The sequence below is a fragment of the Salvelinus fontinalis genome, chromosome 39 (assembly GCF_029448725.1).
Source record: "Salvelinus fontinalis isolate EN_2023a chromosome 39, ASM2944872v1, whole genome shotgun sequence".
Classification (NCBI taxonomy): Eukaryota; Metazoa; Chordata; class Actinopteri; order Salmoniformes; family Salmonidae; genus Salvelinus; species Salvelinus fontinalis.
The window spans coordinates 9,778,688-9,798,446 of NC_074703.1; the positions used below are offsets into that span (position 1 = coordinate 9,778,688).

General features: G+C 46.3%; 1 protein-coding gene across 1 annotated transcript in view; it reads left to right on the forward strand.

The window, feature by feature from the left end:
* Positions 1-19,759, forward strand: part of LOC129838247 (filamin-C-like) — a gene marked incomplete in the record, with an annotated part of 81,689 nt that overhangs the window by 56,918 nt on the left and 5,012 nt on the right. Inside the window, 24 exon segments of the mRNA XM_055905063.1 lie at positions 250-419; positions 1,053-1,170; positions 1,623-1,885; positions 2,983-3,580; positions 7,368-7,541; positions 8,951-9,113; positions 9,421-9,581; positions 10,831-10,998; positions 11,278-11,401; positions 11,663-11,819; positions 13,145-13,334; positions 13,477-13,500; positions 13,652-13,899; positions 14,276-14,368; positions 14,829-14,928; positions 15,052-15,192; positions 15,306-15,434; positions 15,670-15,843; positions 16,021-16,182; positions 16,397-16,600; positions 17,826-17,978; positions 18,137-18,259; positions 18,519-18,773; positions 19,432-19,694. Coding sequence (XP_055761038.1) covers positions 250-419; positions 1,053-1,170; positions 1,623-1,885; positions 2,983-3,580; positions 7,368-7,541; positions 8,951-9,113; positions 9,421-9,581; positions 10,831-10,998; positions 11,278-11,401; positions 11,663-11,819; positions 13,145-13,334; positions 13,477-13,500; positions 13,652-13,899; positions 14,276-14,368; positions 14,829-14,928; positions 15,052-15,192; positions 15,306-15,434; positions 15,670-15,843; positions 16,021-16,182; positions 16,397-16,600; positions 17,826-17,978; positions 18,137-18,259; positions 18,519-18,773; positions 19,432-19,694 — 4,355 coding nt within the window.

Consider the following 19,759-nt stretch of genomic DNA (forward strand, 5'->3'; position numbering starts at 1 on the left):
ATCAATGTGACTTTAGAGATACAAAACAATGGATATCAATGTGACTTTAGAGAAACAAAACAATGGATATCAATGTGACTTTAGAGAAACAAAACAATGGATATCAATGTGACTTTAGAGAAACAAAACAATGGATATCAATGTCCAATTCTGGTGTTTTATTTAATTCTATGCTAATGACTGTTAATGCAGCTGATTAGTAGATCAGTTGTATTGATCCTGAATGTCCCTCTGTGTGACAACGTCTAGGTGTGGAGGTAGGTAAGCCCACCCACTTCACCATCTACACCAAGGGAGCGGGCAAGGCCAAGCCTGAAGTGCACTTCACCGGAGCAGCCAAAGGGGACGCCGTCCGAGACTTTGAGATCATTGACAACCATGACTACTCCTACACCGTGCGCTACACTGCAGTGCAACAGGTATGTAACCATGACTACGCCTACACCGTGTGCTACACTGCAGTGCAACAGAAATGTAACCATGACTACTCCTATACTGTGCGCTACACTGCAGTGCAACAGGTATGTAACCATGACTACTCCTACACCGTGTGCTATACTGCAGTGCAACAGGTATGTAACCATGACTACTCCTACACGGTGCACTACACTGCAGTGCAACAGGTATGTAACCATGACTACTCCTACACGGTGCACTACACTGCAGTGCACATATGTTCGGTATGTCCATATGTCATAATATAACAACTCATTCATCTTTTCTCTCTCTCTCCATCTCCCATATCCTATCTCTCTCTCTCTCTCCCTCCCTCTTTCCCCACCATATCGCCCTCTCTCTCTCCCTCTCTCATATCTCTCTCTCTCTCTCTCTTCCCCACCTCTCCCTCTCTCTCGCTCTCCCTCTCTCTCTCCCCCCTCTCACCCTTTCTCCCTCTCTCTCTCTGTCTCTCCCTCTCTCATATCTCTCTCTCTCTCTCTTCCCCACCTCTCCCTCTCTCTCTCTCCCCCTCTCACCCTTTCTCCCTCTCTGTCTCTGTCTCTCTCCCTCTCTCACCCTTTCTCCCTCTCTCTCTCTGTCTCTCCCTCTCTCAGGGGAACATGTCTATCTCAATCTGCCACGGCGGTGACCCCATTCCCAAGAGCCCCTTCAACATCACGGTGGCTCCGCCCCTTGACCTCAACAAGGTCAAAGTTCAGGGGTTGAACAACAGTGTTTTGTCCCCCCCCCCCCCCCCCCACACACACACATGCGTACTGTCATTTTACTGAGAAACTTCCCAGGAAATAAACCACTGTTCATCACATGGAAGAGTTTGACCTCCCGACCTCCAACACATTTGTCTTCCCCAGAACACACAGCCATAGATAATACGTTGGCATTCTTCTGACAGTTACTTGCTTTAAGAAGTATTATAAAATCAACTGGCCCTTGTGATATTCAATACTGCCAAGGAATTATTTGGCTGATGCACCAAGGACAGTATAGTATTTGTTTTGTGTGATGGCTTGGCTCCATAGTCATATAGAAAATAATTATGATCCCCTAGGTATCTAATCATTCCAGTCTGTTAAATTCAAATCCATTGTTTTCACTTTGGTGCCAAACAGGAATGTAGGCTATAGCCCGGCCTGATACCCTGTGTGTGTGTGTGTGACCTACAGAGGTCGACGTTGGGAAGGATCAGGAGTTCACAGTGAGCACGCACGGCGCCGGTGGCCAGGGCAAGTTGGATGTGAAGATCACCTCGCCCTCTCGTCGGCCAATCCCCTGCAAGCTGGAGTCTGACACGGCCAACGAAGTACACACTGTGAAGTACATTCCTCCTGAGGAGGGACCCTACAAAGTGGACATCAGCTATGATGGGAACCCTGTGCCTGGGAGCCCCTTCACTGTGGAGGGGGTGATGCCCCCTGACCCCTCAAAGGTAGGATACACCTGAGACGAACACACACACACACACACACACACACACACACACACACACACACACACACACACACACACACACACACACACACACACACACACACACACACACACTGTACAGTAAGCACTGTAGAATACACAGTGCAGCTGAGATTACGTCACCAAAAGATTAAATTGATAAAGCTAGTGGGTTTTACACTTTGAGCTATGCTGGAAGGAATGTTCAGACATTTCACAACTCTGTGTGCTGCTCTATAGAGCGATGGGTCCAGTCTGCATGGGGTTAACAACTGTCAGAGAGGGTCTAACTCAAAACCCTGGGTGTCCCATCTTATTAGTGAGTATCTCCTCACCCCTCTCTCTGCCCCTTTTTTCATCTCCCCATCTCACACAGACAGGTCCAGGAGCAGTAGACGTGTAATACAGTGATAATGAAACATATTCATCACTCTGATCACCTGGGGGCTGTTTGATTTGGCCAAGACTCATCCAGAGAGTACCAATCATTAACCAACGTCAGGAGATGTGTGTTTGTGTGTGAGAGAGAAAGAGAGAGGGAGTATGTGTGTGTGTGTGTGTGTGTGTGTGTGTGTGTGTGTGTGTGTGTGTGTGTGTGTGTGTGGTGTGTGTAAAAGAGACAGCGAGAGATAGTGTGTGTGTGTGAGTGATTCCCTTTGGTCACAGTTAGATGAGTCAGGCGGTGAGGTCACTGCTGTGTGGGACTGGGGCTGTTGGTCCATAGCACACCTGACCCCCTTCACCAGACCCCCCCCCCCCCCCCCCATTACACCATCACTCTCGGAAAGCATTACTGGGAGGGTTTTGAATACACCGGTCATGCAGAGGAAGAACTGAAATAGTTATTGTGGTCATAGACATATGCATTTTTCATGTTGGTCAGATGCAGTCATCTTTCAACCATTCGTCAGATGAGACTCCTGTTACTTCTTCACTTCTGATGGCTCTATTCCTGAAATTCCAAAAGCGCTTAATATTGCGTGCTTCATTTTATTTGTATCATAGAGGACCCATTTCGATCTAATCACCCCCTCTGAGCTGTTAGTCTAATGGTTTCTCCCCCCTGCTGTCTCTCAGGTGCATGCCTATGGCCCAGGCCTCCAGGGAGGCATGGTGGGCAAGCCGGCCCCCTTCGCCATTGACACCAAGGGTGCGGGCACCGGCGGGCTGGGCCTGACCGTGGAGGGGCCATGCGAGGCCAAGATCGAGTGCCAGGACAATGGCGATGGCTCCTGCTCTGTCTCCTACCTGCCCACAGAGCCCGGTGAATACGCCATCAACATCCTGTTTGCCGAGCAGCACATCCCCGGCTCCCCCTTCAAGGCCATGGTACAGTCCGTGTTTGACCCCAGTAAGGTCACGGCCAGTGGGCCAGGCCTGGAGAGAGGGAAGGTCAACGAGGCAGGGTCGTTCGTAGTGGACTGCGCCAAGGCTGGGGACGCCGAGCTGACCATTGAGATTATTTCAGATTCGGGGTCGAAGGCGGAGGTGCGTGTTCAGAACAACAGTGATGGGACCTATTCTATCACGTACATCCCACAGTTCCATGGCATGTATACTATCACCATTAAATACGGGGGGCACGCCGTGCCCAAGTTCCCCGCCCGTGTGCAAGTGGACCCAGCCGTGGATACCAGCGGGGTGAAGGTGTACGGACCAGGAGTGGAACCCAGAGGTAAGACCATTCACAAATGTAGATAATCATCGTCATCATCGTCATCATCATCATGACGATGACGGATAATAGGCTTTTCACTTTGAATGTTTTTCGCTGAATCTAGGTGGGGCTTTTCAGAACTCAGGCTTCGTTGCACATATCTGATACAGAATTCAAATAGGATTTCAGCTGAATAGCTTCTGAGTGAGTCAAACAAAGTTGAGGACTTAAAAAGGCGGTCTGTTGTTAACAAAAGATGCAGTCTGTAGCCTCCTTCCTTAACAGTACATAAAATAGATATTTTCAGAGCGAAAAGGTCCATGAATAATATGAATGAAGAAGCTCATTCTTACGGTGCCAAATGCAATATAAGTGAGTGTCACATAAAGGGTTGTAGCTTAAATCAGAGGCGACCACATCCCTGCAGTTCAAAAGACTCTGCCTGTGTTCAAAATGGCACCCTGTTCCCTATACAGTGCAAAAGAAGTGCTCTATATAGAGAATAGGCTGCCATTTTGGACATAGTCTCTGTGTTATTGTGGATGGATCTTGCCTTCCTCCCTCTCTCACTGCTAGTTTAACCCTTGACTGAGTTCAGGCCAGCCATTACATCAAACACAGGGTGAATGTCACAGTAAAGCAAAATTAACCAAGAGCTCTGGCCAAGAGACGTCCATCTCCTCTCTATTACTCTGTCATTTCATTCCATTGTGATTCAAAGCACAACGGCAGTCTTTCCTGCATCTATCACTCCCCTTGCTTGTCCATCTCTCTCTCTCTGTGTATACTTTATTTACATGGAAAGTAAACACTTACATTGTCAAAGTAAACATATAGCGACGATGGTCAAAGACAGCAATATACTAGACTGTGATTAATTCTTAAGAGTCTAAGCCGTTGGGAAAACAGACATTCAAGGAATAAGGTTTTGAAGTGTCTGTCCCATATCTAGGAGATATAATAAAGCTCAGGAAATATAATGAAGCAATGATAATGATAGTGATACTCATATTAGCAGCAATTACAACAAATACTAATGAAGAATAGATTAATATGAATAATCACGCTGTACTTCTCACTGGCTGTCCCTCAGGTTGTGGAAAGAGGCCACACATTTGGCTGATAAAACACAGCATTTGAGTTTTTAACCAAGAACGTATTTAAGTTTGTCTTCGTCATTCAGGTTCTCAAATTCTTTGTGTTGTTTTATAATTTTGGGAAGAATGTATTTCTTATGTCAGAATGTCTGTCACAGTTTGACAGAAAATACAGTTCTGTCTCTTCCTCTTCCTGGGTGAAGAATGAGCACAGCCTGTCCTCTCTGAGCAGCCAGGTTTGCCCGTGATGACTGGTCTCCATGACCAGGCTGTGCTCACTCAGTCTGTACACACAGTAGTTAGTGTTTTCCTCAGTTTTCAGATAGTCAGATAGTCTGCCACTGTGTACTGGTTGTTTAGAACTAAATAGCATTGATGTTTACTTTGATTATTTGTGGGGGTTTTCCAATAGGTGATATTTTTCTTGTTGCTCTGTGATAATGTGGTTGGGCCAGATTTTCTGAGTGCTGTCCGGAGGATTTGTTGGGTTGGTAGCGGTTAGTGAATTGAGCCTTAGGACCACCTGGCTGACGAGACTCTTCTCTATGGTCACCTTTTGGCAGTTGAGGGCTTTGTAGCGGTTGGAGTGGGGTCACTTGTTAATTAAGAAATTATTATATAATTTGGTAGGTCTTTTTGGATATTAATCAGAAGAGGGAATTGGCCTAATTCTGCTCTGCATGCATTGTTTATAGTTTTTCTTTGTACTCTTAGGATGATCTTAGAGAATCGTCATACAGTGTTTCAATTGGGTGTTTGTCCCATTTGTCAAATTCTTCTCTTATAAGCGGACCCCACACTTCGCTGCCATATAGTGCAATTGGTTCTATTGTTGATTTGAATATTTTGAGCCAGATCCTAATTGGTATGTCTAATTTGATAGATATTTTAATGACAGAGAAAGCCCTACATTGCTTTGTCTTTAAGTTAATTCACAGCCAGGTTGAAGTTCACTGTGGAGCAGATTTTTTTGTCCCAAATGATGTGTAGATGTGTCCTACATCAGTGGAGCCCAGTAAAAATGGATATCGATTTCCCTGACGTCTGGATAGAATGTTTGTCTTTTTGAGATTGACGGTCAGGGCCCAGGTCTGACAGAACTGTTGCAGATAATCGAATTGTTGCTGTAACCCATATTTTGCTGGGGGACAGCAGCACCATGTCATCTGCATACAGGAGGCATTTTATTTCTGTGTCGTTAAGCGTGAGACCGTGGGCTGTTGATTGTTCAAGTGTTTTTGCCAATTCATTCATGTATATATTAAATAGACTTGAGCTTCGGTTGTTCAACTGTTTCCCTCTGCGTCCTTGGGAAAATAAATGTGTATGTTGATTTCCAATTTTGAATGCTCATTTGTTATTTGTATACATTGATTTGATGACATCATACAGTATGTTTTTTTTACCCACACCACTTTCTATTCATTTGAGAAAAACGCCTTCATGCCAAAATTAAATCAAAGGCTTTTTGGAAATCCACAAAGCAGGATAAATGTTTTGTTTTGATTCACATATTTAACATTTAGTGTGTGTAGGGTATACATGTGGTCTGAAGTTTGATAATTTGGTAAGAATTAAATTAGATTATTGCTCAGGACATTGTGTAGTAATATGCTGTTCATGATGGCGCAGAGTATTTTTGCCAGGTTTCTGTTGACACAAATGCCACGGTAATTGTTTGGATCAAGTTTGTCTCCATTTTTAGTCCTTGGTTCCAGATGTCAGGGGAATAGCCTACACTCAAAACTTGGTTAATAGGGTGTGGCAGTGCGAAATTTGTGGTCTGTGCATTTGATAAATTCTCTCTCTCTCTCTGTCTCTCTCTGTCTTTCTCTGTCTCTCTCTCTCTCTCTCTCTGTCTCTCTCTCTCTCTCTCTCTGTCTCTCTCTCTGTCTGTCTCTCTGTCTCTCTCTCTCTCTCTCTCTCTCTCTCTCTCTCTCTCTCTCTCTCTCTCTCTCTCTCTCTCTCTGTGTCCTTTCTCTCTCCCCTATCTCTTTCTGTCTGTAGAGGAAGGAAAATAAACTGACAATTAGCCGTAGCGACCTGACCACAGCTTGACTGACATTACTGGCCTGCACAGCCCTGTCTGGCTTTGATTAGACTTGGACGATCCTGATTGGCCATGTCTGACTGTGAGGGGTTGTGATTGCTTTGTGATTGGTTGGTTGTGTTCCTGATTGGCAGTGATTGGCTGGGCGTTTAAAGCCAGTAGAATTGATACTGCAGACGCAGACGTGCGGCTGTCAATGGAGGTTTGTGTTAACTCAGACAGACCTGCTGTCGAATTAGTCTCAGCTTAGATCCCATGGGAAAAGTTAGAGATAGACAGGGGGAAGAGACAGAGAAAGAGAAATGTGTGTCTATCACATAGAGAGAAAAGAATTGCGATCAGAGTGCAGGAGGCTGCTGAGGGGAGGACGGCTCATAATAATGGCCGGAACGGCGCAAATGGAATGGCATCAAATACATGGAAACCATGGAAACCATGTGTTTGATGTATATGATACCATTCCATTGATTCCGCTCCATCCATTACCACGAGCCCGTCCTCCCAAATGAAGGTGCCACCAACCACCTGTGGATCAGAGAACGAGGGAGAAAGACAGAAGTACAGACAGACAGGCAGCCAGCCAGACAGACACATCACCTGTGAGAGACAGACAAAACAACCAAGCTCCACATACATATGGCATCTGTGTTGTCCACAGGGGTCCTGAGGGAGGTGACCACCCATTTCATCGTGGATGCCCGTGCCAAGAGCAAGACCGGGGGCAGCCATGTCAAGGCCCGCATCGTCAACCCTTCAGGCGCCAACACAGACGCCTACATCACTGACAAGGGAGAAGGCACCTACAGAGTGGAATACGCTGCCTTTGAGGATGGTAAGGCTGAGTCATGCAACTACACACATAATGTGATGTACATTCTATCTCGAGGACATTATGATGGAGCAGAATATCAGGTACAATGTATTTTCTGCAATACATAAAGCCAAAACTCATAGGAAAGTCATTAGATTGCCTTGGATTTTATTGTACCTGAATGAGCCCAGATCCGCCTCAGTACACCCGTCTGATTGGCTTATAGCCCCTCTGAGGCCTGCAGTGAGGGAGTCTGGGTAGCCTTGGTGCTCACCCTGTTTGTGAATGTTTTTCCAGTGCCGCATGTCGTAATTCCCCAAAAAATAAACCTTGTGGCTTTCATAAAACTAACTGTTTTCCCTACCCCTTAGCCATGGGGAAAAGAGCCGAGCTCAGCTGTTCTGCCCTTCATGACTTTAACATACTCTAGCCTGCCAGGAAGCAGTGTGATTTCTCCCAGTGTAGGCCCCTTGGCCCATATTCACCGAGTGGCTATGAGTAGTAACACTGATATAGGATCAGTTTGGGGGGGGATCTGATCAGAGATCAGCACTCCTACTGTGATATCATTTGTGAATACAGACCCTGGCTGGAGATACGAGAGGAGTTCGAGAGAAGTGGGAGGGGGTTGATTTATATTTAGGCCCAGGCTGTTGAGGACACAAGGGGGAAAGAGAGCACACACTTTGAGATTACTTGGAAAAGGGAGAGAGAAGATGGGAGAGACACACAGAACGGAAAGAAAGAGGGAAGTTAAGGTAGAGAGGGGAAGAGAAAGAGTGATGAGCTCGGGCGAAAGACAGAAAGGGAGAAAGGCAAAAAAAGAACATTATAACAATGAATGAATGGAAGCTGTAACTGAAACTGCTCCTAGAGAGAGAGAGAGAGGGAGAGGGAGGGAGAAAGGGAGAGAGGGAGAGAGAGGGAGAAAGGGAGAGAGAGAGAGAGAGAGAGGTGTGGCGGAAGTAAGGTATTAGTAGCCGGAGACTGTCTACAGAGGGAGGGCAGATGATTTTCCACTAATAGGGGATGTCTGTTACGTCCAGGCCTCAGCCCGCTGAATTGGGGACAGAAATACGCAACCTTGTGGCAGCCTCTCTGACATGGACTTTTCCTAAAGAAAGTCACACGCACGCAGACGCACACACACACACCCACACATACAGTTTATTGTAGCAGTTTAGTCATCTAATCAGTATTCCTCTAGTGATGGCCACAGTGATTCACTGTTGAGATTGGGTTCTTTGGAGGTCACACTGGTTTCAAAAGAAAGTAGTCAAATGTGCCTTTGTGTGTGTGTGTGTGTGTGTGTGTGTGTACTGTCTTACTGTGTGTGTGTTCTCTCCCTGCTTGTGTGTGTGTGTGTGTGTGTGTGTGTGTGTGTACTGTCTTACTGTGTGTGTGTTCTCTCTCTGCTTGTGTGTGTTCAGGGATGCACCTGATAGAGGTGCTGTATGATGATGTGGCGGTGCCTAACAGTCCGTTCCGTGTCCCGGTAACGGAGGGTTGTGACCCCAGCCGTGTCAGAGCCTACGGTCCTGGTCTGGAGGAGGGCCTGGTCAACAAACCCAACCGCTTCACCGTGGAAACCAGGTACTAACTTGCTTACTTACTTAATCCTCATCATTACCATGTGGAACATAAGGCTTCCATCAGAGATTTCCACTGCATCCTCCTGTCAATCTGTTCAGGGGGTACACACTGGGCACAAACTGGCGTGAAAATGAGATGGGTGTAAGTAGGGGGAGAAAGGTTAAATGGTGTGGCAAAAAAAATATCTCAGTTATGAGATACTGGTTTGTTTCAATTCAGCATTTAGGTAAAACATTCTTCTCTCCTCCCTCTTCACCATCCCTCTCTCTTTCTGTCCCCCTCTCTCCGTCCCTCCCACCCCCTCTAGGGGTGCTGGTACAGGGGGTCTGGGCCTGGCCATCGAGGGTCCATCAGAGGCTAAGATGTCCTGTAAGGACAATAAAGACGGCAGCTGCAGTGTGGAGTACATCCCCTTCACCCCGGGAGACTATGACGTCAACATTACCTTCGGAGGCTTGCCCATCCCAGGTACTTTATGATGTCACTTCTTCTGAGAGCCCCTTCACTTCCTGTTGGAAAGAATTTAAACTATTCTTGACTGTTTGATAAAGAATGCTGTTAGTGTCATGGAAGATGTTTTGATTGGTCTCGGCTTTCAAAAAGGTACGTGTATCGATGTAGACTAGACCTGTGTATACCACATGCTATAAGTAGGAAATTAGAATGTTTTGCTTGGTCAGAGAGGAAGAGGTGAAGCGAGAGGTCTACTCCGCCCAAACTCTGTCCATGAAAATAAGCCCACGAAGTGTGGAGAGTCAATGAGGGAGTCTATCACTAATTTGGTAGATGAGGCTTATTTGATCGAAAATAAGTTTCGTAATGGCAAGGTTGTTATTAATGAGGTTTGGCCGGGGTAGACCATCATTGTAAATAAGAATTTGTTCTTAATTGACTTGCCTAGTTAAAAACGTTTGTATTTATTTTTTAAATAAGTGGATGCACGTGGCATTTTGGCAACTTTGGAAAACATTTTTTATTGGAGTTGTGCATGTCATAGAGATAGAGGAGTCATCATGGATATAACCAGTTTTAGCATGGACATTGCCATTGAGCGCTTCCCAATGACTGTATATATGAATGGACAAAACCATTGATCACGTGACACCATTCATTCCTATGTGAAGACTCAATAGTGCTTTGAAGCCAAATGAAGTCGGTTAAGATGGCGTCTCATGGAGACATAACATGCACAGTTTGAGCTACTCCAGGAAGTGATGTTGCAGGCTAACAGTGCTCCCCCCTCATTGAGTAACTCAAGCTGAAGGCCGGCCGGGGTACTGGAGGCTGCCTTTAGCAACTAAATTACCCTTATAACTTCTTCTGTGTGCAATTTTAAAATAGTTGGTTCAAGGACATGCATCTGTTTTATTAGAAGCAATTATTGGAACTATGCTTTTCTTTGAATTTCTATGGCCTGTTGTTCACACGTATATCTGCTCTCTCTTTGGCTAGAATGGCCCCATCTGATCTCATCTTCTCTTGCCTGGCTTCCATATTTGAGGACATGTATTTCCATTGTTAGAGCGGTCATTCAAATATCTTGGCAATACAGGGCCTGTATAACACATGGTACCAGTATGTAATGAGAACGTTTTGCTTGGTCTTGGCTTTCAAAGAGGTACATAAACAAATGAATACTCATCAATGTACACTTGACCTGTATACCTATATGTGTGTAATTCCATCTGATTCCTGCCTGTGTGTATGTGTGTTGCAGGGAGTCCCTTCCGTGTGCCAGTGAGAGAGCTAGTGGACCCAAGTAAGGTGAGGTGTTCAGGCCCAGGGCTGGGTAGTGGAGTCAGAGCCCATGTTCCTCAGACCTTCACTGTGGACACCAGCAAGGCTGGCCTCGCCCCTCTGGGAGTGGTGCTGTACGGACCTACTGGTAAGAGGAGAGAGAGAGACACACACACACACACACACACACACACACACACACACACACACACACACACACACACACACACACACACACACACACACACACACACACACACACACACACACACACACACACACACACACACACACACACACACACACACACACACACACACCCTCCCCCTCCCCCTACACACAAACCAAATAGCTTTCATTGGCTGTGAAGTTTTAAGGTTTTAAACTTTTCAGACTGTGGTCAATATTTAATTACTTCCTGCTGCAGGAGTTGCTGAGCCAGTGAACATCACAGATAACGGAGACGGAACACACACAGCGACCTACACCCCGGCCAAGGACGGCCCGTACACCGTGTGTGTGAAGTACGCTGACCAGGAGGTTCCTCGCAGGTCAGAACAGCAGAAGGAGGAACCAAACTGTGATCACAGAGAAACATCTTTGATGTTTCCAACAAATCTTTGTACTGACTACACAATGTGTTCATCCCTCTGTCATTCTCTATTGATCCTCTATTCCTGTCTTGAAGTGGGAATTCAGTTAACTGAAACATTTAAATCCTTGAGAGATTTAAATCTTGATCTTTCATAAACAATCTTTTAGTCGTGACGCTCCTTTCTTTCAAATGATTATTATTTCTCCTCTCTCTGCAGTCCGTATAAGATCAAGACATTGCCTGCTCATGATGCCAGTAAGGTGCGTGCCAGTGGGCCAGGTTTGAATGCCCAGGGTGTGCCTGCCAGCCTGCCTGTGGAGTTCACCATCGATGCCCGCGATGCTGGCGAAGGCCTGCTCACTGTGCAGATACTGGTGAGTCACCTCCGCCTCTGTCACTTCCTCTCTAGACAGGAAACTGTCGTAGACTGTGAGCTCAGATATTCTCCTCCCTATTTAAAAGAGAACCTCCATTTATTTTTTCTTTAACCTTAAGAGGATTAACATCTCTTCAAGCTTGTTGTTATGATTCATGCTTGTTACCAATTTTGACATTTCCACCTTATTTTCTTATTGTGTGTTTAATAAAAAACACCAAACACCAACCCCCATGTCAAGTCAGCCCCTCCCCCCATTCTACACATTCCTTTCTCTCTCCCCTCCCTGATCTGGGATGTGGTTGGGTTGTGGCTGTGATGTGTCTGCCTGTTGACTTGTCTGCAGGGTCTGAATGGGTCCAGGCGCGAGGCCTCAGTGTTTGTGGAGGACTGGGGCAGGAGGGTATGGGAGAAGCATATAGTCAAGGGGACCATACCCTTCAGTATTCTTAAGAAAGGCTCCGTAAGGCCTGCTCTTCCTTTTTCTGGACTCTTCTCTTTCACCCCTCACGCTGTCTGCCGTCTCCCCTCGCCCTCTTGTTCCCTTTTCGTCCCCTTCTTCCCTATTCCCCTCGTTCTTTTCCCCTTGTCTTTTTTGTAATTGCTGAGGACCCTGGGGGGAGTATTTTGTCTTCTCTATGTCTCCTTTCACTCTCCTCTCTTCTTACTGTGAGAGAGGAGAGAAGCCAGTCCATGTAGGAGAACAAGGGATTGTAGACCAAAGTTAAAACAATGCATAAACAAATAAACAAAGGATTACCTTGCTCCCTGGCTGAAACTTCACTGAAACAAGTTCGGTGCTGTGATGAGTTGGGACAGCACACATCAAACACCTGGAGGAGGCACTGGGAGGAACAGGGATCTCTTGGATGTTTGGAAGTGAACGGTTCTCTTAAGCAGCAGTACACAGCCCATGAAAGACAAACATTCTCCATCCCCTCAATGTCCCTCCTCCCCAGTCTGTGTGGACTGACCTCCATTGGGTTTGGCTAATTGGCTAATGTGGTTTTCACTATCCAACTAACTGTAGAAAATGGCTCATAGCACCATCTATTCTCAAACATAACCATTCCCATTGTTACATTGTGCACAGCTATGAGTCGTGTCATATGGAGGGGATGACATACATTGACAATGTACAGTTTACATGAGTGTACACACACACACACACACACACACACACACACACACACACACACACACACACACACACACACACACACACACACACACACACACACACACACACACACACACACACACACACACACACGATTCCACAGCATCCTATCATGAGGTTGTACCATATCCCTATACCTGTAGGACCCAGAAGGCAAGCCGAAAAAGGCCAACATCCGTGACAACAGAGATGGGACATACACAGTGTTCTATGTACCAGACATGGCAGGGCGCTACACCATCACCATCAAGTATGGAGGAGATGAGATTCCCTACTCACCCTATCGTATCCATGCCCTGCCCACTGGAGACGCCAGCAAGTGTCTGGTCACAGGTCAGTGAGAGGACTATATGTAAATGTATATCTGTATTGTATGTATCTATGAAGAAAGGAAGGCCTGGATAATCATTGCTCTGAGGAAGTAGCTCTGGTGGGTTTTAACATTAATGAGGCACCATTTACTTTCTATCTACAGTTTCCATTGGAGGACATGGATTGGGTGAGCATTAATTAACATGATCATTCTTCTGAAAACTAGCATGTATACCAGTGTATGTACTACACATGATTATATTGACTTGATGTTTGTGATGACGGGATAGTTTCTGTAGTTCTGTATGGCCTCCTTACATGTCCATCATTCTCGACAGGTTCAGGTCTCGGACCCACCATCCAGATCGGCGAGGAGACCGTCATCACCGTGGACGCAAAAGCTGCTGGGAAGGGGAAGGTGACCTGTAAGGTGTCGACGCCAGATGGGGCGGAGCTAGACGTGGACGTGGTGGAGAATTCCGACGGAACGTTTGACATCTACTACACGGCTCCGGAACCTGGGAAATACGTCATCACCATCCGCTTCGGAGGAGAACACATTCCAAACAGCCCCTTCCACATTGTGGTGAGTACTTCCTGGTACTACAGTACCCACGGAATCATGGGTACTGTAGTCCTTACCTGCATTTGTTGGGAAAGTGTCGTTTTTTTTGTCACAGTGTTGCCATAAATGTGTTTCATTCATTGAATGTCTTCTGTAATGGTATCACACGATGTTGTGTGATCTCTAGGCTGGTTCAGAGACAGTAGGTTTGACTCATGTCATGTGACAGTACATGAGTTGCGCATGGTGTGCCACTTACATGAGCCTACGCTAATCCTTGGAGGATTACTACAACTGTGTGCGCATGATGGTTTGTAAGTTACCCATAGAAATATGATGAGTAATTAGTCGATTTCTATGAAGTTTTCCTAAACGTGTGACTTACCCTCCCCAACAGGCCAGTGATACCGTCCCTATAATAGAGGAACCATGTGACAAGCTCCAGTTACAACAGCCCTACCAGCCCTACCAGGGCTACCCCCCTCACTGGGTATAAACCTGCCCCAAACCTCCCCTCACCCCACCCCACCCTGCCAGCACTTACCTCCACCTCACCTCCACCCTCTCCTTCAGCTTACCCACCTCCTTCATATCCCAACGCCATGATTCCTACTTTACTTTCACATCTCAACAACCTCTGTGTTGAAAATCATTGCACGTCCACTTCATTTTTGTTTTGCTTGTCTCCTTTATGGCGACGGCCATTGAGTTTGTCTGTCTCTGTTTTGTGTGCATGAGTCGCTTTTGCATTGCTTTGACTGCTTTTCTTTCAGCTTATCTTGATTATCTCTCAGGCCTTCAAAGCCTGGACTCTCGCCTGTCCTGTCTGCCCAGAGTCAAGGCTTATGCCTGGGCTGTGCTTTCACCTCCATCCCCTCGTACTGTCCCTGAGCAGAGATATAGACCAGAATGCCAATGCTAATGTTAATTGAACCATTTCCCTTTCATAGGCCACAGAGGAGCCCGTCACCACCGGCGATATCATAGAGCCTATGCTCCGCCCCTTCAACCTGGTCATTCCGTTCACCGTTCAGAAGGGAGAGATCACAGGTGAGATTTAACTGATGTCTGACAGTTGTGTGTGTGTGTGTGTGGTGTTTGCTGTGATATGTATGATAATAACTTACCTGTGTGTGTGTGTGTGTGTGTGTGTGTGTGTGTGTGTGTTTCCAGGTGAGGTGCGTATGCCCTCAGGTAAGACAGCTCGTCCGAACATCACAGACAACAAGGATAGGACAGTCACAGTGAAGTACGCCCCTACAGAGAAAGGACTGCATGAGATGGACATCAAATATGATGGAAACCACATCCCTGGTACATATTGCATAGAGAAACACACACACACACACATACATACACACACACAGAGTCTAATTCCATACAGGAAGTAGATCCATAATATGCTGTTTCATGCTGTTCCATCACAGGAAGTCCCCTCCAGTTCTATGTAGATGCCATCAATAGTGGTCATGTGACAGCCTATGGTCCTGGTCTGAGTCACGGCATGGTCAACAAACCTGCCACCTTCACCATCGTCACCAAGGATGCAGGGGAAGGTAAAGAACTGGACCAAATAATACCATACTGATTTGTGCCACTACTGTGCTATGGTCAAATTCTATCATGGTATTAAACATGGTATTCAACAATTCTCAGTCTTCAATCCATTTCAGATTTTCCTCCGTCCCTCTCTCACCCCTTGTCTCCCCCTACATTCCCCCATCTCTCCTCTCTTCTGCTATTCCTACTTTCTCTCTTCCTGTCTCTCTCTCTCTCTCCTCTCATGTCTAGGTGGCCTGTCCCTGGCGGTGGAGGGTCCCTCTAAGGCAGAGATCAACTGTAAGGACAACAAGGACGGAACCTGTACTGTGTCCTACCTTCCCACTGTACCAGGAGACTACAACATCATCGTCAAGTTTGACAACAAACACATCGCCGGCAGCCCCTACACTGCCAAGATCACAGGTATTGACTCTGTGTACGTGTGTGTGTGTGAGAGAGTGAGAGAGAGAGAGTTTGTAATATGCAACAAGGCTAGAGCAAGGTTGTATTCACAGGTTGTATTCATGAAATGCATGAATTCGTTTTCATTTTCTCTCCTTCATTCTCTTTTTTTCTTTTCTGTCCTCCTCTCCCCTGTAGGGGATGACACTATGAGGACATCCCAGCTCAACGTTGGCACAGCAACAGACGTGTCATTGAAGATCTCAGAGACGGACCTGAGCAGCCTGACAGCGAGCATCAGAGCACCGTCGGGCAACGAGGAACCCTGCCTCCTCAAGAGACTGCCCAATCGACACATCGGTGAGCCATTCACCAGGCCCGGATCCCAAAGTTTATGAATCTATTATTTAGTCAGTAACACAAAGTTCTGTAAACCTCTTTTTTTTGTTTTTCGAAAGAGACCTGGTAAGATAGCAGCAAGGGTAAACTTGTATATGTTTAAACCATAAAGAGGCACCGATATAGTCATTCCATGTATCTGATTGCGTTCTCCTCTATCCGTCCTCCCCTCTAGGTATCTCATTCACTCCTAAGGAGGTGGGGGAGCATGTTGTGAGTGTGAAGAAGAATGGGACGCACGTGACCAACAGCCCCTTCAAGATCATGGTGGGCCAGTCAGAGATCGGGGACGCCAGCAAGGTCAAGGTGTTTGGCCAGGGACTGGTGGAGGGACACATCTTTGAGGTGGCTGAGTTCATAGTTGACACCAGGAACGCAGGTGAGGCTGTTTTCATTGGTATTACTATTGAACATAATAGAGGGTTAAGATAATATTCAACTTTAGACGTTCATAAGTTTTAGGTTAATAGGTTTTGCTGTGCATGCACTGTAAAAGGGTTGCAGTGAATTTGTCAGTAACTTGCAGGCAGCACACTGGCAAGTAAGTTACTGCATTTCATATTGCAGTACACCTACTGTTATCTAAATACTGTATCAAAGCAAGCACTGCGCATTGACACACAGTACAATACCGTAGATTTGATTGTATTATACTGTAAAAAAAGTAAATGCTACTGTAATCGTAATGAATGAATGGATGGATGAAATTTGTTGAGGGGGTTTTGTATTTGACAGTATTTGACTGTAATTACATGGGATTGGTGTAAAAAGATTGGCTGCTTGGTAATGTGTTTAACTTTACAGCATATCAATGAATATTTGGTGTTTTATATCACTTGCACTTCTAGAGGCCTTAACAAAGGCTTCTAAACTGGCAGTGACCACAGGGCAAAACAAACCAAAAGGACATGGCAAAATGCTCAATCATTTAAGGTTTAAGACTTGCTGCCACTCCAATCTGTGCCCTATACATTTTAAATTGACGGGGCACTAATACCACATGCAGGTTAAATTAGTATAGCATTTTCACCAGCGGGTGCAACATATGTAGCCTCTACAAGACACGCCTCAAATATGTTAATGGTCAAAAGCTTTTTGGCACTCCACAAATCCAGTACGGGACTGTTTTCTGTGGGATAGAGTTACAGTACACTTTAAAAAATGTAACTTGTTTTTACGGTAAGTGCTTTCTTTACAATAACATACTGTTAATCCAAAGTTTCATTGGGATTTACAAAAATGACTGTACTTTTTTACAGTCATTTACAGGTAACAAGCTGCCAGTAAGTTACTGTAAAAACAAGTTATGGTTTTTGCAGTGTACCATTCAAAATACAGCAATAATTTCCCTGCCCACAAAATGTTCCCACAATGGACCATCATTTACAGTATGCTGCAGTAAAATGTTTCACATATTTTACTGTTAATAATACTCAAAATGACTGCATAAATTACAGTTTTCCATTACAATGTGGATATGACTGGTGTAACCAACACTCACTGTGACACCTTTCTCCCCATCTCTCTCATGTCTCACTATCTAATCTCTCTCCTCTTCTCATGTCTCTCTCTTTCCCTCCCTCCCTCCCTCTTCTCTCTATCAGGTTATGGTGGTCTGGGTCTGTCTATCGAGGGTCCCAGTAAGGTGGATATTAACTGTGAGGATGTGGAGGATGGTACCTGTAAGGTGACCTACTGTCCCACTGAACCAGGAAATTACATCATCAACATCAAGTTCGCCGACCAGCACATTCCAGGTGAGTTCAGGGGGCCTCCGGCGGCCTCAGGGGTGACTTACAACATGCCTGTATACAATCCAGCTCCTGTCTAAACAGACTTGTCTTGCTATGGGTGGTCTTGCATTTCTTTTGTCTAATTTGGGTTCCTGACTGGCTGTGATTGGTCTATCCCACAGGAAGTCCTTTCACAGTGAAGGTGTGTGGTGAGGGCAGGGTGAAGGAGAGCATCACCAGGAAGAGACATGCTCCATCCATTGCTACTGTGGGCAGCACCTGTAACCTCAACCTCAAAATACCAGGTGAGAAGCGTTATGGTCTGTGTGTGGTCCAGGATTGGGATTCCAAAAATCCCATTGGCTCTTCTCCTTTCTATCTATCATCCCTCCTTTTCTCTTGTCTTCCTCTCCTTGCACAGTCACATGCTTTCACATACCTTTATTACACGCTGTTGTGACCCCTTGCTTGGTCTTCCTACTGCATAGTTCTATTTTCATCTCTTGCTCTTTCCTCCTTCCCTCCTTCCTTCCCTCCCTCCTTCCACCCTTCCTCCCTCTGTAGGTAATTGGTTTCAGATGGTGTCGGCGCAGGAGCGGCATACGCGCACGTTCACTCGCAGCAGTCACACGTACACGCGCACGGAGCGCACGGAGATTAGTAAGACACGGGCTGGGGAGACCAAGCGGGAAGTGCGTGTGGAGGAGAGTACCCAGGTTGGGGGAGACCCCTTCAGGGACGTGTTTGGAGAGTTCCTGGGGAGTCAGAGTCTCACAGGCTTCAGTGGGATACCAGCCACTACCAGACAGTCTCAAGAGGGTGTGTGTGTGACACAAGAGGGTGTGTGAGGCCTGTCTAATGCTGATTCATTGATTCGGAATGTGTGTGTTTTGTGTTGAGTGTCCAGTTTGGCTATGCCTTTTTGTTTTAATCCAGACTAATACATACATCTAGAATACAAATGTCAAACTACTGCTTGATTAAGTTGAATATTATTCGTTTTTAAATTGCGTGATGCAATGATGTATGTAACATGTCTGGATATGAATTACTGTGTGTGCCTTCGTGTGTGTTGAGTTGGGGAGTCGCTCCGTGTTCCTCCCAGATTGGAATTTATAGGAGGGCGTTTAAAGGAGTGCGCAGAGCTGGAAAATCTGAGCAATTCATGGCTGTCACCTCTGTGACCCAGCCATCTTACTCTGACATCACACAAAGCCAGAGACTGATCCACACGCAGCTGTATCCACATCTCAGTCTAACTTCACAGTCTCTCTGATTCTCTCTTATTCTCCACTACTGACAACCTGATTGTTTGTGAACAGAGTGAACAATATTTAGAAGTTTGTCTGAATCATTTCTCCTACTTCTGTAATTCTCTCCTCCTCCTCTCTCCCTTTCTTCTTCGCTCTCCCATGTATCCCCCCCCCCCTACTTTCGCTCTTTCCCTCTTTTTTTTTCTCTCCCCCCTCCCCTCCAGGTGACCAGGGGACCCAGGAGATGACGGCCCAGGTGACCAGTCCGGGGGGTAAGACGGAGGACGCAGAGATCATCGACGGCGAGGACAGCACCTACAGCGTCCGCTTCATCCCCCAGGAGATGGGTCCCCACACGGTCAACGTCAAGTACCGGGGCCAGCACGTCCCCGGGAGCCCCTTCCAGTTCACCGTGGGGCCCCTGGGAGAGGGAGGGGCACACAAGGTCCGGGCCGGGGGCACGGGGCTGGATAGAGGAGTGGCAGGAGTGGCAGGTAGGTTGGCTGAGGGGGGCAGTAGAGCTCTCTTAGAAAGTGATAGGCAGGGTTTGAA